Raw genomic sequence first — 26054 nt, 5'->3', positions numbered from 1 at the left:
ACTTACTTCAGTGCAATCATGAAATAAAATATAAGGGTTCTCCTTTATGAATAACCCGGCTGTTGCACCTTTAAGAAACTTGAGCATTTGATAAATGCCAATAAATAGTACCCTTAAAAATGAAGGAATCAATCATCTTCAAAGTACAAAGTAGTAATCAGTTGTAACAATCAGTGCAAAACCTTTATTGTATCATAGTAACTTCAAATGTTGTGAAACAGTTTTCTACAATCTTGAGTTTTTCTTCAGAGAGCAGATTTTCCTGCTTCAGTTTGGCGATAAGCGCTTCTAAGGATTTGAGCCTGTTTAAAGTTTTTCTCTCCTGGATTTCTAAAAGTGCTATTTTGGAGTGCAGCTTTGTGATTTTCTGCCAGAGTTGTTCCTTGTCAGAGTCTTGCCTGCAATATGAATGCTCAGTCTGCAGAACATCAATTCCACTGTAACTGGCAATACATGCAGATGTTTCAGTTCCTATGTTTATTAATTCCTGTTCTGCTGGTAGAAATGAACCCTCTAACAGCAAGGGAGTTCTTGAACCCTCAGAAGGAACTATAATGGTGATAACAGAATCTTTATTACCATTCAGCTGTTCTAAAGCTTGTGAAACAGTGTGGAGCAACACAGTGTTTTCATCAGTTTCTTGCAATTCCACTGAACAGCTTGCAATGGGAAAGTCCAGTTGATCAGATGGAAGGTCATTAATTGGTACAGTGATATTGTTTAATTCTGGAGATGAACCCAAGTGTTCAAGATGTGTCTGAGGAACTGTGACTTTGGATTCTGAAATGCGCTCAAGACATGAATGAAGATCATGAACTGAAGTTTGCAAAATTGTGGTTGTGCTACTGAAAATGTTATCTATAGAGTTATTAAAACTACAATTTTCTGGGGAGCTGTAATTGTGGGCTGTTGAATTCTGCACATCAGCTGGCATTAAGACTGAGCTGGTTTGCTCCGTATTCTGTGTAACAGACTTAATTAGACAGGAAACATCATCTTCAACTTTTACTGTGTTCTTAAGCAGTCCTTTCTTTTCTGGAGACTTGCTTAAAGTTGTACAAAGTGCTTTTCTATATAGGCTTTCTTCAATGATATTTTTCTTTGGTGAAGCAAGTTTAAGAGATGCAGTTGCTACACTCATATCCCTTTGTTTGACATCTATTTTTTCTTGTTTTCTTTTCTGGGAAAATCCTTTTTCCTAAAGAAGAGAAAATAATTGATTTTATTAAAGTTGTTACAACACATTGCATGGTGGTTCCCTCTCCTTTATTGTATTACAGCATAATCCTATGCATGTTTTCTCAGATGCAAGTCCAACTGTGGTCAGTGAGGGCTTACTCCACAGTAAGTGAGCACAGGACTGCAACCTGAAATATTATTCCATAGTCCCACCATTCAAAATAAATTTGACGCTTGCACACCAGCCTTGTGCAGGTCTACAATCTTGTCCCTGACATCCTTGGACAGCTCTTTGGTCTTGGTTACTTTGGAATCTGCTAGATTGATTGCTTCTGTCGACCGGTGTCTTTTGTACAAGTACTGTAATGAGCTGGGATTACAGCTCTCTTACAGCAGGTGCTTCTAATCTCAGTTGGTTACATACAGTGAAGATACCAGGTAGCCTGACAGCTGGCTGGTTAATAGGGGATCAAATACTTATTTCACTCATTATAATGCACATCAATCTCTGACTTTTGTCTTCTGGGTTTCTGGGGGTTTTCCTGTTGTTATTCTGTCTCTCACAGCTACAATAAACCTACCATTAAAATTATGGATTGGTCATTTCTTTGTCAGAGGGCAAACGGGCAAATATAGCAGGGGATCAAATACTCCCCCCCCTCACCGTAAACCCAGAATAGAGGGACGCGGGTGGCGCTGTGGTCTAAACCACTGAGCCTAGGGCTTGCCGACCAGAAGGTTGGCAGTTCGAATCCCCGCGACGGGGTGAGCTCCCGTTGTTTGGTCCCAGCTCCTGCCCACCTAGCAGTTTGAAAGCACATCAAAGTGCAAGTAGATAAATAGGTACCGCTCCGGCGGGAAGGTAAACGGCATTTCCGTACGTTGCTCTCGTTCACCAGAAGCAGCTTAGTCATGCTGGCTACATGACCTGGAAGCTGTCTGTGGCTACATGACCTGGAAGCTCCCTCGGCCTATAGACCGAGATGAGCGCGCAATCCCAGAGTCGTCCGTGACCGGACCTAACGGTCAGGGGTACCTTTACCTTTTAAACCCAGAATGTTTGGGTATAACAGTACAAACCTTTCACAGAAGCCCATTTTGGTATATAGCAGTATAATTAGTTTTTATTATTACGTTTACCAAAAAAAACAAGTCCCATGATGTTCAGCAAAGCACCCTCCACTCTTGTTTTGGAGGGAAGAAGACACGGTATCTTCTTCCTCCCACCTAGTCCTTCGCAGGCATATGTTTACTTGGGGTTTAAAACAAATATTAAACAGTCCTGCCCCCTAATCAATTCAGGGGCAAGTGGCTCCTGAGTTGGCATCATCCAGCAGTCTCAGAACAGAGCCAGAGGGTGGATCAAGAGGGTGCGGGTTGTGCCTATCCTTACTCTGTATTACACAGTTTGTTTCTAATTTGAAATTCTCTGTTTTACCTGATTAACAGATGATGAAAAAATAGTCGGCACTGCTGTCGTTTTCAAATATCGAATGCCCCATCGTACATCAAGAGAATCTGGCGTAAAATGGTCACTGCAGAGAACCTGGTGCTTGCTGGGAGTCCAAGTGTCGCGTTTCATATTTCGTAACCATTTCTCTAATCTTTCTTTATCATGAAGCGGAAATCTGCTTTAAAAGATTTTTACAAGAACAGTATGTTACATTTCAAGTAAAATTCTTACCTGCAACCTTTTAGACTTTATGTGTAAAAATATCCATTTAAGTTTCTTACAAAACATATTGTTACTGGAGATACTTTGCAAGAATGAGAGCTCTAGATAAAATATATGATTTGAATAATGCATCAGCCAGTGACATAACATCACAATTCAGCCAGTGGCATAACATCACAAAGTGCTAGCACTGAGACATAAATCCTAAATGGCTTAGGATTTGGGTATGTCAGGGACTGCTTTTCCCAATGAAACTGCTGCTTCATTAAGATCTGCTTTGGAGCTCCCTCCATGGGTCCCTTCAGACAAGAGGCAGGTGATGATTGGAGACAGCTGAAAATCTTCATCTTCCCACGCTTTTAAGGTCAATATCATAGACTCAAACTTTATTTATTTGTGCTGCTGCTATTTTGATAAACTTCACAACAGATATAGCTTGTTTGTGTAGGGAACTTCTCTGGAAACTTCACTCTGAAGAGCAGGATGTCAAACAAATGCTAGGCATTCATATGAACACTATGTGCATTCACAATTGTATCACACAGTATGCTGCTTGTAAAAAGCATTGATCGTATTTTGAAATGTGCTTACGTGGCCTTTTTATACAGCAACAGGTACAGTCCTCCAGATCTAGATCTTGGCTAGCAGGTCTTGCCTCTGTTTCCTCAATTAGGTCCGGACTGCACTATGATGTTTCTCTGCTAGTTTGTACCTTGTTAACCAAACTGTATGTAACCCCCTTAGAGACACCATTCTTACTGGACCCAGCCAATCTTAAAGTTAACCATCAGGCAAGCTGCAGAGAAGAGGATGAAATACATTACTTTCTGAAAACTACCCTTTTTGAATGGTTGTGTGTAAAGTGCCGAGTATTTATTTATTTTGGCCAATTTATTATAGCACTTAGAAACAATTGTAATTTAAGTAAATTGATACAATGCAGCATTGCACAGTAACGGGGGTGTGAAAGGTCATGTATTTAAGTGCCGAGTAGCCAAGCAAAGACAGATTCACACTTGCATGTTACCGGTCTACCAGATATGCACGCTTACATGAATCTGCCAAATGACTGCTACCCTTTCAACACAAACGTTTCAGTGGACTCCCACTTTCTCCATTCCTTTACTTCCCAGTTCATATTTACATATCGTCAGTGCTTTTTCCCCTAAACAAATGGGTACTCTCACTTTGACTCAAGAAAAACCATCATTTTATAGTCCAAATCAGGAAAAATAAATACAGTAAAAGGACAAAGATCCCCTAAATGTTCAGGGGTATGTGTGCCCCTGTGTCCTCCCAGAAAAAAGCACTGCATATCGTTGGATTGCAATAAATCTCAGACCAGTTTACAAAAAAACCAACAACACCCCACACAATTCATTACAGTTATCCATAAAAGGCAATTAAAGGCAGATTAAAACATATTAACATCTACATGTCTCTGGACAAATTCCAGAGGGGGCTTCCTGTTGGGGTGCAATGGTTGTAATGGATATGGATTGCTCTGAAGTCAGTTTTTAGTGATAGCTGATCCATGGCCATTTGCTGTACCTTTGGGGACTATTAATTTGTTCATTATCCTGGAAGAACTGTACTGTCTGCTGCTGTGCTCGGAGCACCTTATTGTGACTTTTGGAGCACCCATCATCTCATGTTTGTAGGATATTGACTTGGAAAGGCATTCTGCCTCCATTTCAGTGATCATTGACAGTGACTTACCACTCCTACCATTCCTGTTCACGGAACATTTATTTGATTCTTATTAGTTTGTGACTCCATGCACACATTATGTCTTCTGTTTATGAATTCTGAAACAGTACAGTGTTATAAAAATACTGTTTGTATATTATTAGCCGACGTGTTGCTTGATGTTGTTCAGAGCGTTCTGTTCTGCAACACAGGGGATTTTCTTTGGTGTCGTTTCAGCACCAGCTGAAAAGGAAAAACCGCCTCGTATTGTGCCACAACCCACTCTCCTTCCCCTCCGCTTCATGACACCACCCACTTCCCAGCTCAGCTGGCGGGTCGGTGATCACGCAGCCCGTCCCTTCAGCCTCCCCTTGGTACTCACGGGTAGAAGCTGAGCTTCCGCTGGTCCCGGGCGCTCTGCCCCGCTCGGTTCCGGCAACAGGTAGCAGCGCAGTACCGAGGCATTGCTCCCCTCCCCCCACCCCGAGCCTCCCGGGTCCCAGCTTCGCAACCAAAAAAAAAACAACGAGCAGCAGCCTCCCAACCCTCCTCTGGCTTCCGCTTCCGGAAGCTGCTTCCGGCTTCCGGCCCCTCGGCCCCGGAAGCCGGGCGCCGGCCAATCGCTGAGTTACCCCGAAGCGGAGCCACAACAGCCGCCTTCCACGTGCGCCGAAAGCGGGCGCGCCGCGTCAGCCGCCCGCGGGCGGCCAATCAGGGAGCGCTTCGTGGTGGTAGGAGCGGCCCCGCCCCTCCGTCCTCGCGACGCTCCTCTGGGCCGAGGCTATAAAAAGGGGAGGGCGAGAGGCGGGAAGGAGCGGTCCGAAGAAGGGGCAGCGGAGCGTCGAGGGGAGAGCGCCTGGGAGTGTGTATGTGGGAGCCGGTGAGTGGGGCGGCGACGACGCAGGGGGGAAGCGTTAGCTGTTGCTCCCGTGAAGGGGGGTGGGGGGCAAGAACTCCTTCTTGGCTCCCTTATAATGTCCCTCGCCCCTCTTTTAACCTCCCTCTTTACCCCCCCCCCTTTGCCCCACTTTTGCTTCCCTTTTAAACCCCGCTTTAACACTCCTTCCTCACCTTTTAACCCCCTGCCCCCTTCTAATCTCCTTTCCCCCCTTCTAACCTCCTTTCGACTCCCTTTTAACCTTCTTTCCCCCCTTTTAACCCCCTTTGCCCCACTTTTGCCCCCCTTTGCCCCACTTTTGCTTCCCTTTAAACCCCATTTTAACACAAGCTTCTCCCCTTTTAACCCCTGCCCCATTTTAACCCCCTTCCCCCCATTTAATCTCCCTTTGTCCCACTTTTAAACCGCACTTTAACACACCTTCCTCCCTTTTTACCCCCTTCCCCTCTTTTAACATCCCTTTTAAACCCCACTTCAACTCTCCTTCCTCCCCTTTTCACCCCTGTCCCATTTTCACCCCCTTTCCTCCCCCCCCCCTTTTAACATCACTTTGCCCCATTTCATCTCCCCTCTGCTCCCTCAGAGGTGGAAAAAACCTAAATGGTTATGAGTTGGCGGGATGGGGGTTCCTTTCCTCCACCCACCAAGCCTCAGTAGCTGTGAGATCGGTTGTTAAAGGTTAGGGAGGTTTTTTTATCCATCAGGAATGAGGCCTGTGTAGTGTTTTCTATTTCTCTCCCCAAGTATGTCTTAACCTCGCCCATCAAGTTCTTTTCAGGATGGCTAACAGGATCAAAGGTGTTCCTTTCTCTTTCTTTCTCTCTCTCTCTCTCCTCCCTCCCTTTCCTCACAACAGCCCTGTGAGGTAGATGGGGGGCAGAGAGAAAGAGAGAGGTCCAAGGTCAGGGTCATGGCTGAGTTGAGCTTTGAGCTTGAGTTTTCATTTATGTATGGTTTGCATTTGTAAACCACCTGTCCCCATTCTATTCTCACAACAACCCTGTGAAGTAGGTTTGGCTGAGAAGTGGTGGCTGGCGGCCCAAGGCCCACCCAGTAAGCCACATGGCTAAGTGGGGGATTTGAACCCTGGTCTCCTAGGGGGTCTTCTAGCTGTGCAGACCTCTATGGAATTTTCCTCCTCTTCTTTAATTCTAATGTCGGCTGCAGTTAACATGGGGGGGGGGGAGAGTGTTTCACTCATAAGGCATGTTCATCTATTGTGACATTGTGTAGGGTTGCCATATTTCAATAAGTGAAAATTTGGACACATTTTTGTTTTGTTTTCTAGTCTTGCCCATAGTTGTTGAAAAATGATGTTTTTGAGCTATTTAAGAAAATTTACCAAAACCTTGACTTCTGACATGGATTGTCCGGATTTCCCCAGGCATTTCAGTGATTTCTGCCTGGACACTGTTTAGAACTGCCATATTCCAGCTATGTCTGGGAAATTCTGGGTGTATGGCAACCCTAATGTTGTGCAAACCAAATCCAAATTAAGCTGCAGTGGGTGAGGTGATGATATGAACTAAGTGGGGGATGAGCTTGCTTATGCTGAGGGAGGAAAGCTGTCATTAAAAAACACACCAGCTAGAAATAAGAAACCAGGAGAAAAGCTGGAGCTAGATCCTTTTGGAAGGAGGTGAGCTGTGTTCCAGCTACACTGCATGCTAATAAGATAGATGTGAGTTTAAGTGCTTACAATGGGTGGTGTTGCAGACTGCTATTTGCCTCCCTGTAATTATATCTGAATACAGGTTGCCATAGATCAGCTGTGAGTGCAAGGCATTCAGCATATGAATGCATCACCTAAAATAATTAAGATTTTAAACTGGCAATTTAAGTTACAAAGAAGAGGCTTGTCCTGAACTAGAGTTAAATTAAACTGGTTATCTTCACCCTTTCATTCCCAGGACACATTTTTAAGCCAAACATGCATTTGGAGACCCATTTCTTAATCTATTACATATATTTGCATGGCGGTAGTGCTCCTATTGTGACCCACCTTGGATCAAGCTGCAAACCCACCTGACACACTCGTTGAAGACCAGTGGACTAAACCACTGTTCCCAATCCTTGCACATAGTACAGCTTGGAGAGGAGGAGTGCGAAGTTCTAGCCTCATTGTAGCTTATGCCCAAGTCCTAGTACAGGTGTGGGGAATCTTTTGCCCTTTTGCTGAACTGCAACTCCCACCAGTCCTTGCAAGAATGGCCATTGGCCAGGAATTGTAGTTCAGCAACATCTGGAAGGCCAAAGGTTCCCCACACTTGCGCTCATTCAAACAAACCACAATTAAACCTTGGTTTGAGCTCCTTAACTAACTAGAGTTAGGCTGGTTTGCATGATACAGTAAGCCAAACTATGCCCTACCATGAACATGTGGTCTCCAGGAGAGGTTTGGTTTGTTCCCCCCTAGTTGTTATTTTTAATCCTGCACTGTTAGTTAACACCTCTACTTGCTAACTATCAGCTGTAGCCAAGGTGCATCTATGCAGTCCTGGTAAGCCATAGTTTGGTTTCCCATGTTGTTACAAACCAGGCCAATACAGCTTAGTAAAAAGTGAAAGCAGAAGCTCCTCCTCCCCATCCCACCTCACACAAAAGGAATTTTTCACTGCTTGTTGATAATTAAAATTGTGGTGTCTGTTGTCTTAATAGTGCCAATACATTTCCCCCCTGACTTCCAGTTCTCAGACAAGATAGTTAGCAGTTCTTTCTAGCTTACCCTGAAGGTTATTGAGCCTTTACCTGAACCTGGCCACACCATAATCTGAATTATTCTCATAATATTATGCCCAAACCCTTCACTTCTTATTCCCATCAGTGTTTCTGTCTCATCACTACTTACGATACAGTAATCTTTACTATACGATAATCTTTATTGTCATTGTCCCATACAGAACAACGAAATTGAAAAATTCTACATCAGACATTCAGAAACCAACAAGCCAGCTATCCCAGCCTGGTTAACCCCCTAAAAACTCTGATACCCAATAATTAAATAAAATTAAATTAAATTAAATAAATGAATGAATGAATGAATGAATGAATGAAATATACTCCCACAGAGGCTACCTTACACTGCGTTTAAAACCAAAATCGCATTTGGATAGAAACTTAGCTTTATGAAGCAGAAGCAAACTGGGATGTTGTGTAGTTACTATTATTTTTATTTTATTAATTATAAAATTTGTATACCACCATACACCCACAGATCCCAGGGTGGTTCACAGAATAAAACCATGATATAAAAACACAGAATACATAATCAAAATAGAAAGAACACTTGTTACTTTCATTTTTATGTTGAACAGCACAATTTAGTTTTGAAAGCAAAGTACAGTGGTACCTCGGGTTACATACGCTTCGGGTTACATATGTTTCAGGTTACAGACTCTGCTAACCCAGAAATAGTACCTAGGGTTAAGAACTTTGCTTCAGGATGAGAACAGCAATTGTGCTCCAGCGGCGCGGCAGCAGCTGGAGGCCCCATTAGCTAAAGTGGTGCCTCAGGTTAAGAACAGTTTCAGGTTAAGTACAGACCTCCGGAACGAATTAAGTACTTAACCTGAGGTACTGCTATACTGAGGTATAGCTTTATTATTTCATTTCTCTGTACGTATATGTTTAGAGCTTGTCCCTAAACAACCCTAGAGAGCCTTGCTAGAAGGAAGGAGGGGCAAGATGAAAATGGAGGAAGGAGGGTTTGGGAGAATGTAACATATGTAAGAGTGTAAAGAACAACTTGTTTGTGTCCAAGTCTTGCCTGCTGTGGTCTCATTACCAGGAATAAGATGCAAAACAGGCATGTATAGACATGTATAATAATTTGCATATGTATCAAAAACGGTATTAGTGTACACATTGAAATTGTAATTGCCCATGTTAGGAAGTGATAAATGTCAGTATGAGTGTTGACAACTGTAGGGAACAGAATTTTCAATTGGGAATTGGTAGTTATGAAGTGCATTTCTGCATTATCAATTTTATTTATTTATTATTATAGCCTGCAATATCCCATGGGCTCAGAGTAGCTCATAGCCATTTCATCAGCATCTTTCTTTGTCCCCAAAGGGCTTGCAGTAAGTATTAGGTTTTGATGGCTGAGGAAACAAAGGCAATCACACTTTATCATACATTACTTCCACTTGCTATCACTGTTGCTCCCCGTGCCCTAAAATAAAAAAGCTGGCACTTATTTCCATTCACTGCCACCTCTCCATTTTCATGCCAAAAATACACAGCTAAAAATGGGGGGGGGGGAGACCTGTTGAACTGCCCCCACTCCTGCAGTTCTTTTTAAGGGATGTATTTAGTCTTTAGCAATACTGTTATGAAAAGGGAAGGGCTGAAGTACAGGTGACTTGCAACTTACACACATTTAACTTGTGCACATTAAGGACCTCCAGGAAAAAAAGACTTTGGGAATCCCCCCCCCAACATAAACCCAACGTATATTGAGGGTCACCTGCAAACACAGCAGGTGGAAAGAATGCTACAATTTATTTTGATTGTTTTTATTTTGCACAGGGTAGGCAGTGTTTTTGCAACAAAGGAGAAGCCTGATTATAAAGCCAACTTCTGCAAAATAGCCCAAACTTTATCCACTGCTTCTGACATTACTGAAAAAATAACAAGGTAACACTAGGTTAGGGACGCGGGTGGCGCTGTGGGTTAAACCACAGAGCCTAGGACTTTCCGATCAGAAGGTCGGCGGTTCGAATCCCTGCGATGGGGTGAGCTCCCGTTGCTCGGCCCCTGCTCCTGCCAACCTAGCAGTTTGAAAGCATGTCAAAGTGCAAGTAGATAAATAGGTACCGCTCTGGTGGGAAGGTAAACGGCGTTTCTGTGCGCTGCTCTGGTTCGCCAGAAGCGGCTTAGTCATGCTGGCTACATGACCCAGAAGCTGTACGCCGGCTCCCTTGCCCAATAAAGTGAGATGAGCGCCGCAACCCCAGAGTCGTCCACGACTGGACCTAATGGTCAGGGGTCCATTTACCTTTATTTAACACCAGGTTACCTTAGTGTACAGATACACAGACATGCACATTTGCCCTTTCTCGAGAGGTTTTTGTCATTACAAATGTGAGTTAGTAGGCATCTTTAGAAACGTGTGCATGCATATTGCGTATTTCTGCACATATGCACACACAGAGTGTGTAAACTTTATAAGGTCACCTAATGTTTCCTTGATACTGCTCCTGATGTTTCTGAAAATTTAATATTTGTAGGGAGACATTTTAAGCAGGCCTGAAAAGATAAGCCTCCCAACATGGACTAATTCAGCATTGCCCTGCTGTGGTGCTTGTTGATGATTGTAGATCTTTAACGGCAGAAATTTGAGAAGAGATCCTAAACCCTTGTTTGGTGGAAACCATAAATACATATAGAAGTGTGGCTCTGATCTAACCAAAGTGAAGTACTTACCTCTCTTTGATTCCAATAGCAGCAATCTAAGGGAAGCATTCAGAGGCACGCTCTTCTGATTATTTTATTGGTGCAAGCGTTTTGGCTTGCCTGATGAAATGATTCCCTCTCCTCCCACCACAGGATATTCCACGGTTTCTGGTGACACACCCCAAGCCAATTTGGGGGGCAAAGGAGGAGGAACCTCCATTGTGCAAGTGGAAGTTGTTGCGCAGGGTTTCCGCTGGTGGGACACATTCGTTTAATCCTACCCTAAGCATTTGGCATAATATTTAAAGAATGCGTGTACAGTGGAACCCCAGGTTGCGAATGTGATCCGTGCAGGAGGCACGTTTGCAACCCGCAGCGCCACATCTGCGCACACGCGTGTCGTGATTGGGTGATTCTGTGCATGCACAAGCACCAAAACCCGGAAGTAACCCATTCCAGTACTTCCGGGTTCGGCGCGGTGCGCAACCCGAAAGTGTATAACCTGAAGCGTCTGTAACCTGAGGTACCATTGTATATTAAAAACTGTAAAAAAATAGACTGCACAGTTTAAACCTTTTGGGTGATACTTAGCATTTGAAGTAGATTCATTGAAAGCAATGGACTCAAAGTAATTTGTTTTCCCTGGGTCTATTTTGAATATAACTTAGCTGTACATCACACCTTGCTCGGAAAATGCCTTAAAAAATAAAGAAAGATCAATCTTTTAGTAGCTAGGGATAAGTATATATTGTTCTGAAGGAAGACTACTAATACAGTGGTACCTCGGGTTAAGAACTTAATTTGTTCTGGAGGTCCGTTCTTAACCTGAAACTGTTCTTAACATGAGATACCACTTTAGCTAATGGGGCCTCCCGCTGCTGCCGCGCAATTTTTCTGTTCTCATCCTGAAGCAAAGTTCTTAACATGAGGTACTATTTCTGGGTTAGTGGAGTCTGTAACCTGAAGCGTCTGTAACCCGAGGTATCACTGTATCCATGGTGAAAGGAAATAAATTAGCTGCAGCTGTAAACTGCTCCGTGCTTGAGAAGTTGGTGCAAAAGTAAAAATATAGCTTCAAAATTACTTTCCTTTAAAAAAGGTAAACTAGTGAGATGCTTTGTTGCTAATCTTGTTGTTTTCCCCCACAGGAATATTGCAATGGCTACTACACAGGCTGTCTTTATATTTGCACTCTGCATTTTAATGATAACAGAATTAATCCTGGCTGCCGAGAGTTATTACGACATCCTAGGTGTTCCCAAGACTGCATCCGATCGCCAAATCAAGAAGGCATTTCACAAACTAGCAATGAAATACCACCCAGACAAGAATAAGAGTCCTGGAGCAGAAGCAAAATTCAGGGAAATTGCAGAAGGCAAGTAGAATCCTATTCTGTTTTACTAAACACTCATTGACCTGATATTTCTTGATCTCCACTTTGCATGGAGATGAGTAAAGCTAGATATATTTCGTTGAATCCAACTAAATCATTGCACACGGGGAACAATAGAACTTTCTATCCCTCCCATCCACTGCCTCCAAATCTAAAAAACTTGCATTTTTCAGAAAGTAATGAAGCTTGTCTGCTTGTGTAGGAGTCCTGTGTACTCCTTGGAGCACGAAAGGAACTAGTACTTAGTACTAGAAGAATCTTAATTCTATATTCCAGGGATTAAAGAGTCATCTGGCCATAATAACCCTTTTAGCTATCTTTGGAAACTGTTGCACACAGGCAGAACTTTATTTATTGTAAATATTGCTACTCTGACTTCTAGGAGAGTGTAGTTTCCAGCAACTAAATCTCCTAAATTGTAACTAAAAATAGTTACAGTTGAAACACAAATTGAACTAATAGGCGGTTTTTTGTTTCACTTCATTTCTATCTTCTGCTGGCGTGAGACAAATCCAGGGAGACTTTAGCATAAAAGATCCAGAGAGGCTCAAAAACATACGTTTAAGAAAAGTTTTATGTGATCCTTGATAAAACAGAATTTGCAAGTGGATTAAAAAAACAATAAGTTGTTGCAGAGCACTTAGGGAGGCTCTTCTACGGGCCCTGTATCTTTACAGGCCATTCTGTGCATGGCCCCTCAGAAGTAAGTCCCACTGAGTTCAGGGATGCTTACTCTCACATAAGTATGTGTAAAACAGTTCGCCCAAGTCATGTCCTTGGCTGAGGTGTTGACATTTTGACAGAATTCTAAATTCAAAAGAATGAGGAACTGATCTGGAAAGGTTCGGTGGTAGAACACATACTTTGTTTACAAGAAGTCTTGGGTTCCATCTTCATAAGTCTGGGACCTAGCTATATGGCTCAGTTGTCTGACTTTGTGGAGTGTGTTCTATCTGTGACCTAGTATCATCAACAGTGATGTAACAGTTCTCCAGCATTTTGAAAGCTCAAAAACTTCCTCAGTTCTTTTACACGAGAACCTTGAACTTGAAGTGGCCAGGAGCTGAATGAATATGTTATGCATGCAGAGTATATTCACTTCTACTGAGCTAAAACTGTTCTCTCTCTGAGCATGTGCTAAACTTTCTCTTGCATTGCTCTTTAACAGCATATGAAACGTTGTCGGATGAAAACAAACGTAGGGAATACGATCAGTTTGGCCATGCTGAAGGACGAAGAAGCAATGGAAACACTTTCCAGCAGCCTTTTAACTTCAATTTTGATGACTTGTTTAAAGACTTTGACTTCTTTGGCCAAAGCCACAACACACAGTCGAAGAAACATTTCGAAAGTCATTTTCGGAGCCATCAGCAAGCTCACAGCAGGCAAAGACGTTCTTTCCCAGAATTTTCCTTCGGAGGGGGACTGTTTGATGACATGTTTGAAGATATGGAAAAAATGTTTTCATTTAATGGGTTTGAGAACACACACCGACACACAATGCAGACTGAAAATAAATTCCATGGATCTAGTAAGCACTGCAGAACTGTCACACAGCGTCGAGGAAACATGGTTACTACATTCACAGACTGTTCTGGACAATAATACCTGGGCGTTTCTTCTCTGCCCCGCCCTTAACCATTTTCTTTCTTTCTATCCTTTGCTGCTGAAATACAGAAGTTCTTCTGTGAACTGTGTGAGATTTATTGTTTAATCAGAGTACTTTAACTGCTGAAATAAGCTGTAGCTAAACTGATAACTATTACCCAGAACTGCAACAAAGCAAGATGAGATGATGATGACCTTATTTAATTGGTTACATAGAATGTGCATGTGGGGGGAAATCTCCATATGACAGTGTTAGGGTCTATTTTTAATAACATAGAAGCAGGTTAACAGATTACCTCACTAGTGCCGAGTTAGTGGTACAATAAACATTATTATTGTCAGATTTCTATTTCTATAAAGTGTTATCCTGTTGAGTGATTGTTTGATCTTATGTTTTTAATTAGTTTGCCTACTCCAAACCTGAGTTGTTAGTAGTCACTTTAAAATACCATGAAACATTAAATTTGACTTTTTTAGGTGACGTGTGACAAGTGTTGATCAAAATTGACCTTGCAGCTCTTATTGTTAGGCCCTGAGCACAGAAAGTTGGGAAGCATTAGCAGCGACGATCATGGCCAGCATCTGAGGTTGGCTTTGTCACTGTTAGCCAGTTGTGAGTTTCATTGAATTGCCTCAGTACTAGTGTAACAAACTACTGTTTTACCTGTACCGCATAAAACAGAACACTTGACTTGTCTCTTTTTTTAACCTAGTGCGTATGTTAATATGAAAGGCGGGGGGGGGGCGGGGAATCTTTCTCTTGTTGTCATGACTTAAAGGCTGAGGTATAGCTACCCCTTCCTTATAGAGGCCTTTAATCTGTGTTTCTATGTATGTATATTATTTCCCCCTTTTGCCTTCAGCCAACAGTCGAGTTAGTTTCATATTTATGTATTGCTTCATGCATCCAAGGGCACTCCAAAGCAATTTACCATAATAAAATACAGTAGCCATAAGAAATACAGTGGTACCTCGGGTTACATATGCTTCAGGTTACAGACTCCGCTAACCCAGAAATATTACCTCAGGTTAAGTACTTTGCTTCAGGATGAGAACAGAAATCATGCTCCGGTGGCGCGGCGGCAGCAGGAGGCCCCATTAGCTAAAGTGGTGTTTCAGGTTAAGAACGGACCTCTGGAACGAATTAAGTACTTAACCCGAGGTACCACTGTATACCAAAACAGCACAAATGTAGAATGTTAAGTGCTCATCGAAAGGAAATCACATAAACATTGCTGGGCGAATAAAGCCATATTTGCGCTTGGTGTCAGAATCTTGACAAGTTGCACCAGACCAGTTTGAGAGCATTCTATAAATGGGCCCACCAACAGAAATGGGCCACTCTCTCGTTACCACCCTCAGAACATTAATTGGAAGGGAACACACAGAAGGACCTTACGTGTGGGTGTGCGGTAATCTGTTGACCTGAGGAAAGAGGGTTCATGATGCATTATAGGTTGAAACTAGCACTTTGAATTGGGCTCAGAAATACATTGGCAGAACTAGAATTTTATATTCAGATCTCCACCTCCTGTTCAGTAGTCTGGCTACTGTGTTTTGTAATGGCAGCAGGAAGTTTTGGTATACCCACCATTGGCACTCCTCCATACCACGCCCCCATGGTGAGCCTGCTAAATAATTGTTACTACATTGAGTTGGATAGGTACCATTGCATATACAATTCAATGGGGAAAGCTGTATCTCCTCACTTCAGTGCAAAATGCAATATTCTTCAGCAGCCAATGGCATGCATTCAGTTGCTGAATTATGTGCAGAGGTACCAATAGATGTACAGAAGTGTGGTGGAAGTGCAAGCAACCTTTGAATATAGACCCATGAGTTGTGTAGGTACTGGAGTTGTGGATGTCTTTAGTGAGGACCACCCTGTGTAAAAAGTGAAAAGCTGCTTAAAAGTTTCAGCTCATGCAGTAAGCAATGGTCTTCAGCTGGTGGGTCATGATCTTATCCAAGGTGGGTCACAACAGGAGCACCACCGCCACCATGCAAATATATGGCAAAAGATTCAGAAAGGGTCCCCATGTTTGGGTTAATAGTGGGTCTTGGATCTGAAAAGGTTGAAGATACCTGCATTGGAGAACTTAGCTAGGAAAATAGGTTCACTGTAACAATGGCAATGGGTATAAATCAATATTCCAGAAGTTCTGTAAAAGTACACACCCTTATGTTTGGTATCAACTTGATTCTTGCACTCGGAGTTGAAGACAAAGCATGCGGTATTTATAGTTAACACATTTTGTCAGCAATTGCGTTTAATGTTGCTTTCATTTGTTTATGTTCTGCACTAATATTTTTAAACTCGAAACATGGACGTGAGTCTGCAGCAACAACCAGAAGCGAATGAGGTGAGGCAAAGCTGTCCACCAGGGTTACTCCTATTTCCCTGGACAAGGCAGCGGTGAGTTTGGGATTGTGTGAATGCCCCAGTAGAGGCTTTCTAGCAAACCTTGTGTACCTGCACAGGTAAGCTGCAATGACCCGTGGCAAGAAGGTAGCTCTGCCTCACCACACTGGCCACTACTTGCAATAGTGGAATGGGACACAGTGCCTTGCGAGTACTTAACAGGTGAACATGTTTTTAACTTAATAGAGAGTTCTACTGTGAGCCTCTTGCCAGAGTGGATATTCCTTATGCAGCCAACCACTTGTTAAAGGACCAGTTACTGCGAGACTACCTCCCTAGTGGTCTTGGGTGGGCATTTATGAAACATGTATTCAGCAGAGGAAGAGAGCTTAAGTGCCCAACTTAAGTAGCTTAAACAGCTGCCTGCATGCTTTAACATAAACTGGGTGGACAAAGGAGTGTGTGTAGGCACACACCCATGGTCTTCCACCGGAGTGCAATTCTGGGTGTCTAGAACAAGTTGTAGCCACCTTGTCTTAAATACATGTCACTGAAACACAGCAAGCCTCTGCAAGTCCCTTACATGGACCATGCCACTCGGTAATTTGTTCCTGCTGCAACTATCACACAGGTTTACAGGCAAAGACATAAAAGGCCAAGAGTAACGTACTTAAAATTACAATCTTGAGAGTTGAGAAAATGTTTGGATTTCCCAGCCCAACCCTTCAGAGATTCTTATCAGAATCGAGGAAAAATAGTTGCATTAAACATAGGGTCTGGACAGCTCCCCTGTGGTCAGCTTTTCATTCTGTGATAGTATAAATTTTTCAGTATAGGGTTTTTTTTGTTTTCTCATAGAATGCCATAGCATTAAGAATAATGAATACCCACACTTCCCTTTTCTTTCCCTGTTCTCTGCAGCAGCAAATGAGGTTGTAGAAAAGTGGATCGCATCCATGAAGCTATGTGCATCTTTGCACTAGTTTTGTATGTTTTTTAAAGGCCTCTTCTCTCCACTCCCTCTTTTGCTCCTTTTCTATTTGGAAAACAACAACATCTAAGCAACAAGAGAATATGAATATTAATTTTCTAGCTTCTTGCCCCTTAGACTTTCAATTATTGTTCTGTTACAATTGCTTAATTGGTAGTCCATAGGGAGAGAGAGAAAACCACCCTAAGATCCCATAACTAATTATAGAATTGAGGGCATTCTCTGTGTGATTTTAAATTAAAATGCTGAGCTTCTGAGGTCCAGGCAAAGACAAAGCGAGCTATTTAATTGCATGTAATAAATTTCATCTAAGAATGGAGTTTTGTGCCACCGTGCTTGTGGCTTGGAAATAATTGTAGTGATGTTCCTCCTCAAAACACTTCACTATATATAGAGAGAATTGGTTTTTAGTAGCTAAGGGCTTCAAGTATTCCTAACAAAAGACAAAAAAAATACTCATACTAGAGAATTCCAGTTCTGCTTGATCCAAGAGGTTTTTTTGCAGGTGCTCAACATATAAGGAAAGGTACATTTCTGATTGGCGCAACTTTATACATGCCTTGCTGCATATGTAGCCCCTTGATGTTCAGTTATGAAACATTTGTTTTTATGTAAACCACTTAAAGATTTAAACCATAATGCTCGGCATGGATTGATAGAGTGAATGAAGGCTTAAAGGGCTTTTTAATAGATTACAGAAATGAATAGCTTTTAAAGTAAATGCCTAATACTTAAAGGAGATGGGTTTGGAGTGGAATGAGATGATGAAAACTGAAGTTAGACCTTTCAATTGTATAGAAGAGGATTTTGAGAGAAAAGTTTGTCATGCATGCATAATGAAAAATGCCCCTGCAGAAATTCCCTCTCTCAGCCAATTATTAAGATTCAGGAGCTCTGTCCTGTATATAGTCCCCTGGAATGATGGGAGAACATGGCCTTTTAGATTGTCACTGAAAAAGTCTGGATTTCTGATAAATCTTAAACCTGCCTTTGAGAGAGCCAGTGTGGTGTAGTGGTTAAGAGCGGTAGTCTCGTAATCTGGGGAACCGGGTTCGCGTCTCCGCTCCTCCACATGCAGCTGCTGGGTGACCTTGGGCTAGTCACACTTCTTTGAAGTCTCTCAGCCCCACTCACCTCACAGAGTGTTTGTTGTGGGGAGGAAGGGAAAGGAGATTGTTAGCCGCTTTGAGACTCCTGAAAGGGAGTGAAAGGCAGGATATCAAATCCAAACTCTTCTTCTTCTTCTTCTTGTTACCTGTGTCTCTTCCTTCAGACAGGCACCATCAGCATGATATCACAATAGCCAATCTCCCTCCTTCAGTCTGGCAGCATCATCATGAGGGCACAATGGCCAGTCTCTCTCCTTTAAACTGGCAGCATCCACATGAGAGCATAATGATGTTTCAAGGCAGGCAGATTCATCACCTCTCTTGCTGAAGCCAGATAGCAGCAGCAACATGTGGACGAAAGTCTCTCTATCAACACAATGATACCAGCGGAGTGTGTGACACAGTATTTTCCTCAATGAGGTGAGCCTATGCAGGAGCAGGCGATCACAACATCGGGGGTGGGGTGCTCACGCATATAGTATGTTGAGTGGCTTGTGAGTGTCTCTCTCACTGCAATGGGGAGCAGCTCTCCAGCTATTACACAGTTTGGACAGCGAGTCCCCCAGGGTAGATGGTCGCAAGAGGAAGTAGACATAGTGGAGGCAGGCAGAGGACTGCTAGCAGCACTTGAGATAAAGGTAAAGGGACCCCTGACCATTAGGTCCAGTCGTGACCAACTCTGGGGTTGCGGCACTCATCTTGCTTTATTGGCCAAGGGAGCCGGCGTACAGCTTCCAGGTCATGTGGCCAGCATGACTAAGCCACTTCTGGTGAACCAGAGCAGCGCACGGAAATGCCGTTTACCTTCCCACCGGAGCGGTACCTATTTATCTACTTGCACTTTTGACGTGCTTTCGAACTGCTAGGTTGGCAGGAGCTGGGACCGAGCAACGGGAGCTCACCCCATCGCAGGGATTCAAACCGCTGACCTTCTGATCGGCAAGTCCTAGGCTCTGTGGTTTAACCCACAGCGTCACCTGCGTCCCTCAGCACTTGAGATACAACAGAGCAAAAACTTGCAGACTGAAGCTGTTTGCCGTTTGAGAGACTGATGGGCAGAAGAACAGCAGGAACTGGCAGAACATAGGGACAATCTAGGTTTAAAGACACCTTAACTTTGTGGCAGACAAATCAAGAGCCAGCTCTCACCCCATGTCCTTCACATTCAGAGGAAGCTGGTCCATGAGGGCACTGCTCACCAACCTGTGTGCTCTTAGCTGGTCCCCACTTGACTGCCTTCTTTCTTACAACTAGTCAAGGGTTGAGTCTGTCTGTCATTGGCTGTGACGGCTGGTCTCCTTGCCTACTGATCTACCTCCTCCTCCTCCAGCGATCACTCTTAGCTGAGTAAGATTGTATTCCATGAACGCAGTCCTAGCGGTGTGTCCATAAATGACTATGGAGGCCAATTTTGGATCCACGCATCCTTCCACAGGGTGGCCGTAGGTTTCTGAGCAGGAGTTGATCACGGTGATGATTTGCCAAACGTGCCTTCCTCTTAGCTCATTTTTCCCATTCGCCCTGAGATCGTGCTTCTTCAAAGTCCATGATGCCTTTAAAGGTAAAGGGACCCCTGACCATTTGGTCCAGTCGTGGCCGACTCTGGGGTTGTGGCTCTCATCTCGCTTTATTGACCAAGGGAGCTGGCGTATGGGTCATGTGGCCAGCATGACTAAGCAGCTTCTAGCTAACCAGAGCAGCGCATGAAAATGCCGTTTACCTTCCCACCGTAGTGGTACCTATTTATCTACTTGCACTTTGACGTGCTTTCGAACTGCTAGGTTGGCAGGAGCAGGGACCGAGCAACGGGAGCTCACCCTGTCGCAGGGATTCGAACCGCCGACCTTCTGATTGGCAAGTCCTAGGCTCTGTGGTTTAACCCACATCGCCACAATGATGCCTTTGGTAGAAGCTATTCTCCAACTTGTGCACACCCCAGAGGGCACCAACCACCACAGCTGACATATTCCCAGGGTCACAATTTCTAACCTCATAAAAGTCAACAAATATGATTAGGTGCACTTTGTTTTCTTTAATAATTTTGTTTCTTTAAATGCCCATGGCAACTTGGTTGCAAAGCCACTGGTCAGAGAGAACTTCATAATCACAGATGATGATGGATTCAGTGTGACCAGTCAGTTCCCTCTCACCTATATGCATATATGTATATTGTGAAGGTTAAGAATGGGGCATCATGAAACTAGGGCTAAGAAAAGATATCCCCCCCCCAAAAAAGTGATTCCATTTACAAACAATGGATTTAGATGCAGGGTTTGGGAACTGTTAATCTGGTGGTTAAAGGTAAAGGGATCCCTGACCGTTAGGTCCAATCGTGACCGACTTTGGGCTTGCGGTGCTCATCTCGCTTTATTGGCCAAGGGAGCCGGCATACAGCTTCTGGGGCATGTAGCCAGCACGACTAAGCTGCTTCTGGCAAACCAGAGCAGCACACGGAAACGCCGTTTACCTTCCCATTTACCGAGCAATGGGAGCTCACCCTGTTGCAGGGATTCGAACCGCCGACCTTCTGATCGGCAAGCCCTAGACTCTGTGGTTTAACTCACAGTGCCACCCATGTGACAAATATTCCTCCTCTCTCTGCTTCCTTTAACTGCTCCTGTCAAAGGTCTGCAACTGCTTGTGATGATGCCCAAAAGTGTTTAGGTAAAAATAAATTAAGAGGCAGGGGGAATAGTGCTGATGCTAGCACCATATAGTCCTACCCCAAATCCATCTATTCTGGCTTGTGACAGTTGAAAGGGACATGGGTGGCACTGTGGTCTAAACCACTGAGCCTCTTGGGCTTGCCGATCAGAAGGTTGGTAGTTTTGAATCCTCCTGACGGGCTGAGCTCCCATTGCTCTGTCCCAGCTCCTGCCAACCTAGCAGTTTGAAAGCATATCAGTGCAAGTAGATATATAGGTACTGCTGTGACGGAAAGGTAAACAGTGTTTCCATGCACTCTGGTTTCCATCACAGTGTCCCATTGTGCCAGAAGCGGTTTAGTCATGCTGGCCACATGACCCAGAAAGCTGTCTGTGGAGAAATGCCAGCTCCCTGGGCCTGAAAGCGAGATGAGTGCCACAACCCTGTAGTCGCCTTTAACTGGACTTAACCGTCCAGGGGTCCTTTACCCTTCTTTTTTTAATCTTTTATGACAGTTGCCTCCTGTGTGTCTTGATTGTTGCACGTGTCTACACGATAAGTGCAGTACTTTGCATGAAGCGCAGGTCATTCCAGTTCCAGTTCCGTATGGATGGGCAATGGTGTGAAAATATTAAATCTGCAAGTGTCCAATCCGCTTTAAGTATTGAGCTTTGCACTGTGGAGATCCAAGGTTATAGGAAATGCTAATATCTTCTTGGTTGAGTTGCAAGTTGTCAGTATGCATGAAGTGTGGGAAACTTTAGGATAAGCAATTTCTTTAATAACAGCATTAGGCTGTCATTCAGAGCCGCAGTGGGAATGCAAAAACCTTCAGTGAATTATTGGGATGTCAGCAGCACACTGTTTTGATGGAAAGGAGGGGAACAGGCCACCCAATTCAATGCACGCCTCTGTGTTTAATGTGAAGGGCATTTTTAGACCTTATGGGCAACTGATAAAGTGATTTGTGTAACGAACTCTGGCATTAGCGGCAGCACTGCTGTGCCCATTTCTGTTTCATCACTGTCAATGCTGATGGGAGCATCAGTGCAACTCGCATATGTGAAAATATCAGATTTACTGAATGCCTTCAGAATTGCTCTAATTGCCTTCCTTGCACCCCTAATGGACACAGATGAGGTGCTTGGTCTTAGGTGTGGAGGGCAGACTGAAATAGGAAACCTTGTGCTTAGATTGCATATTTTTTATTTTTGAAAAGTGAACAGTACAGGCTGTCTAACCACTGTGCATTAAATTGTTTCCATTTCCAGGAAGATGGTTGTAACAGTAATACAAGAGTCCACACAATCACTAGGTTGTGTCATATGAATTTCAGAAATTCCTCTTTTCCTTATGGAGGAGTAAGTAAATGTCATTCATCTGCCCTCCCACAGAAGAGTGGTTGAACCAACTGAACATGTGCGATGGAGTCACAGAAAGTGAGGTAATTGTGACATCTTCTTGCTCTTTTTTCTTGCTTGATTATAAATTTGAACTATGAGTTCTTGTTATCTATGTGGCTTGAGTGCTTAGTATGTGTATCACAGCAGGGGATAGAGTAATTTGTAGTAGGTTGGCAAGGATATTTGACTTCAAACTGCTTAACAATAGCAGCAATCCAATACCCCCGGAAGTGTAGGTGGGTTCCCACAAGGGAAGACACAGTGATAACAGCAAGAACCTTTATGGAACTAACAGAACTGGACAACAGGGGCAAAGCAACTGCTTATATACATTTCTGAAAGCCTGGGCCACTCCCACTCCCAATGTGATTGGTTGTCTAAATTTCCAAGCTGCGAATCACGACTCAGAGTTCAAGGGCCAGTGGCAGAGGCTCAAATCCTGAAATGTTCTGTGATTGGATATCATGTATCAAATCAGAACACAGGGGCTCAGAATCCTTAGTCCAGACACAAGCACAAGCAAACACAGACTACTGAATACATAACACCCCCTCCATGTTAAATTATATTGCTGAAATAAAAAAGGTTTGGTGATATCCGGGTGTGGCCTTTTGCATAGAAGGGCATTGTGTTCCAACAATTCTGGTACTCATAACAAACTCCTGGACTCACAACCGCTGGCTCCAGTACATACCTGGGCTTCTAGTAAGAGCAAAGTAGACGTTGTAAGTCTAATGTCTGCCCATTCCCATTCTGTAGTAACTCAAATACCTATATATGCACTTGAACCTTCCAGAACCATAAGGAGAAGATTCTTGGACAGCAAACATGAAGGGAAATGCTAGACTTAGCTCTAGGTTCCACAAGGCATCAAAAAGCAATCCTAAGAAGTATAGCCACTGACTAATCAATCAATGTGAAGGAATAAATGAAGTCAAGGTAAATGAAGTCATGTATTTTTATAAGCTATAACTATGAAAGGATTTTCAAACTTTTACAGAGAATAAGCCTATGGTCTCCAGACTATACCGGAATTTCAAAACAATCTGATGTGACTTCACAGCACCGGATATCATGCCAATGTATTCTAAAATATGTAGCTGTGCTGACTATAGATGCATCTTTCCAAGGTTGATGAATTTCTGCACAACTCGCAACATCCCTCTCTCCTCCATCCAGACCATCAAGAGGCATTGTTAAGAGTTGAATGACACAGTGCTGCCAGGCAAAAGCACTTGCGGGGGGGGGGGGGAGGCAAACAGCGGTTGCTGAGGCGTATGACCTACCTTGAGGGGGTGTGTGGGTGTGTTTAAAAACAAAGAAAACAGCAATATACAAAAGTTAATATCAAATACCAAGGATTTTTCAAAAGTAAAAACTAAAATAGAGAGAGAAAAAAGGCTTCTGATTCTCCATCTAATAATAATAATAATAATAACAATAATAATTTTTATTTATACCCCGCCCTCCCCAGCCAAGGCCGGGCTCAGGGCGGCTAACAAGCAATAATAATAACAAGTTGAATGAATACAACTTAAAAACAAGATTAAAATACCACATTAAAATATTGAAACAATAAAATATTAAAAAGCAGCCTCATCACAGGAGGAGAAAGGAAAAAGAAAAAAGAAAGAGGGGGAGGGAATCAAATTGGCTCCAAACCAAAGGCCTATCAGTTTTATAGACTTCTGCAAAACCCTTGTTCTATAACAGCATCCAACTCTTCTACTTTCCATAAACCAACCGTTCCTCAGTCTTCAAATCGAGATATTACAAGCTCATTTCCTTCTTTGCGCAACAAGTCTATAAGGGGTTTCCAGTCATTAATAAATGTCAACAATGATTTTTCTCTAATTAAACACGACCACTTTGCCGTCTCAGACAAATCCATTAATCTCAATAACTATTCTTCCATAGTCGGTAATAATAAGTCCTTCCTTCTTGGTGCATATAACAATCTTGCCACAGTGATCATGTAGTGAAATAATTTTCCATACTCTCTTTCTGGTTGTATACAGGTAAAACTCAAAAAATTAGAATACCGTGGAAAAGTTCATTTATATCAATAATTCAACTTAAAAGGAGAAACTAATATATGAGATAGACTCATGACATGCAAAGCGAGATATGTCAAGCCTTTATTTGTTATAATTGTGATTATTATGGCGTATGTATCCAATATTTTAAAGCTTTTTTTTTTACAAGTCCACCAAACATGATAAAATATAGCTTCTTTACACTTGACACTTCCGACAAACATTTGAAACATTTTTATACACTCGATAAGTAACTTTTGATACCAAGAATTTACATACCAATGATACGTTGTTTTGTAAAAATTCTCTTTTAAACACAGGATTTATTTTAACCCTTTTGTCCATAATGTTACCACTGTTCCATCATTACATTATAACCATATATATTTTTTGCCCATTCCTTGGGGGAGAGGTTCACATTTAGACCCTGAGCCTCAGGTCCCTTACCCCGATTTAGCAACACTCTAGCCTTGCAATATCAGTTTGTTTTAATACAATTGACCCAATTAAGGCAAAGTCTTAATAAACACATTCTATTTCTATCAGATAGGGATGAAATAATTTAAATCCTTCACACACACACACACACACACACACACACACACACACACACCAGTAGATCTTTGACTGGTGGCCAATAGAAAGTACAATACAGTTGTACCTTGGAAGTTGAATGGAATCCATTCCAGCAGTCCGAAACCAGAGGCCTTTCTCCTGGGCATGGTAGGCCAATTGGTGTCAAGGAAAGATAGGACGTTCTTTATGTATGCTACAACAGCAGCAAGAGTTCTTTTAGCAAAGTATTGGAAGACACAAGAACTACCCACGCTGGAAGAGTGGCAGACGAAGGTGATAGACTATATGGGACTGGCTGAGATGACTGGCAGAATCCGCGACCAAGGAAAAGAGATGGTGGAAGAAGATTGGAAGAAATTTAAAGTTTATCTTAAGAACTGTTGTAAAATTAATGAGTGCTAAAATGTCATGGGTAATGTAAAACAGAATTGCAGCGATAAATGATTGGGTAAGAGAAAAAGGATTAAAGAAAGTGAATCATAAGTAATTGAAATTAGGGGTTGCTGAAAAAGTTTAAAACAGGGATGCAGAAAAGGGAGGTATGGGGAAGTCGTTGAAATAAGGCTTAAGAAAAAGAGGTTACGAAATTATACGTGTTTATATGTTTGTTTGTCTATTTATTGTTAGTTGTAATGTGTTTTAATTTATGTTGGAAAATCAATAAAAATTTATTTTAAAAAAAGGAATCCATTCCAGCAGTCCGTTCGACTTCCAAAATGTTTGAAAACCAAAGCGCAGCTTCTGATTGGCTGCAGGAAGCCACAGAAGCCCTGACGGACATTTGGCTTCCAAAAATAGTTCACAAACCGGAAGAGTCACTTCCAGGTTTGCGGCGTTTGGGAGCCAAAACGTTCGGGAACTAAGCTGTTTGACTTCCAAGGTATGACTGTAATAACCAATCTTACGTGGCTTCACAGCATTGCACTGCAGACACTACATGCAACATTGCATTAAAATATGTTGCAAATTATCTAGCTGTGCTCCCTTAATATATCTTTCAAATGCTAACTGCACCACAGGAACAACATATAAAAGATGTGACTGCCCCTAACCTGGAAATCCGGAAGATGAATACTGTTTACAACAGATGTA

The 26054-nt window shown here is 42.7% G+C and overlaps 2 protein-coding genes and 2 long non-coding RNA genes across 6 annotated transcripts in view; 3 read left to right on the top strand and 1 right to left on the bottom strand.

The window, feature by feature from the left end:
- The window catches only part of LOC310759810, a 34137-nt gene extending 31342 nt beyond the window's left edge, over window positions 1–2795 (top strand). The window contains exon 3 of the long non-coding RNA XR_014546513.1: window positions 2629–2795. This is a non-coding gene — a long non-coding RNA (uncharacterized lncRNA). The remainder of the gene's footprint in view (window positions 1–2628) is intronic.
- On the bottom strand, window positions 158–5101 carry THAP5 (THAP domain containing 5). Of its 2 annotated transcripts, none has more exons than XM_083607345.1 (3): window positions 4926–5101; window positions 2618–2810; window positions 158–1198 (listed from the first exon to the last, which is right to left on the bottom strand). In XM_083607345.1, the coding sequence occupies exons 1-3, from the start codon at window positions 5006–5008 to the stop codon at window positions 185–187; spliced, it is 1290 nt and encodes a 429-aa protein (XP_083463471.1). In that variant the 5' UTR covers window positions 5009–5101; the 3' UTR covers window positions 158–184. The 2 variants fall into 2 exon arrangements, with proteins under 2 accessions (XP_083463471.1, XP_083463472.1); XM_083607346.1 differs by having other exon boundaries at window positions 2618–2807; window positions 4926–5100.
- DNAJB9 (DnaJ heat shock protein family (Hsp40) member B9) lies at window positions 3113–14530 on the top strand. 2 transcript variants are annotated; one of them, XM_083607467.1, is made up of 3 exons: window positions 3113–3218; window positions 11987–12213; window positions 13400–14530. In XM_083607467.1, the coding sequence occupies exons 2-3, from the start codon at window positions 11997–11999 to the stop codon at window positions 13834–13836; spliced, it is 654 nt and encodes a 217-aa protein (XP_083463593.1). In that variant the 5' UTR covers window positions 3113–3218; window positions 11987–11996; the 3' UTR covers window positions 13837–14530. The 2 variants fall into 2 exon arrangements, with proteins under 2 accessions (XP_083463593.1, XP_083463592.1); XM_083607466.1 differs by lacking the exon at window positions 3113–3218 and adding an exon at window positions 5284–5423.
- Window positions 14531–18531: 4001 nt separating this feature from the next.
- Window positions 18532–23294, top strand: LOC310759814. The gene is made up of 3 exons (XR_014546519.1): window positions 18532–18721; window positions 22284–22391; window positions 23147–23294. It is a non-coding gene; the product is annotated as an uncharacterized lncRNA (long non-coding RNA).
- The last annotated feature ends 2760 nt before the right edge of the window (window positions 23295–26054 follow it).

Source organism: Podarcis filfolensis (assembly GCF_964270895.1).
Source record: "Podarcis filfolensis genome assembly, chromosome: 3".
Classification (NCBI taxonomy): Eukaryota; Metazoa; Chordata; class Lepidosauria; order Squamata; family Lacertidae; genus Podarcis; species Podarcis filfolensis.
The sequence above is the reverse complement of the archived record's forward strand: the minus strand, read 5'-3'. Positions and strand labels throughout refer to the sequence as shown.

Excerpts from the sequence above, each read along its gene's own strand:
- THAP5 (XM_083607345.1), bottom strand. The coding sequence starts at position 5,008 with ATGCCTCGGTACTGCGCTGCTACCTGTTGCCGGAACCGAGCGGGGCAG. Across the intron at positions 2,811-4,925 it reads CGGAAGCTCAGCTTCTACCC|CAGATTTCCGCTTCATGATA; the intron begins GTGAGTACCAAG and ends AATCTTTTAAAG. Across the intron at positions 1,199-2,617 it reads TTTCATCATCTGTTAATCAG|GAAAAAGGATTTTCCCAGAA; the intron begins GTAAAACAGAGA and ends TCTCTTCTTTAG.
- DNAJB9 (XM_083607467.1), top strand. The coding sequence starts at position 11,997 with ATGGCTACTACACAGGCTGTCTTTATATTTGCACTCTGCATTTTAATG. Across the intron at positions 12,214-13,399 it reads ATTCAGGGAAATTGCAGAAG|CATATGAAACGTTGTCGGAT; the intron begins GCAAGTAGAATC and ends GCTCTTTAACAG.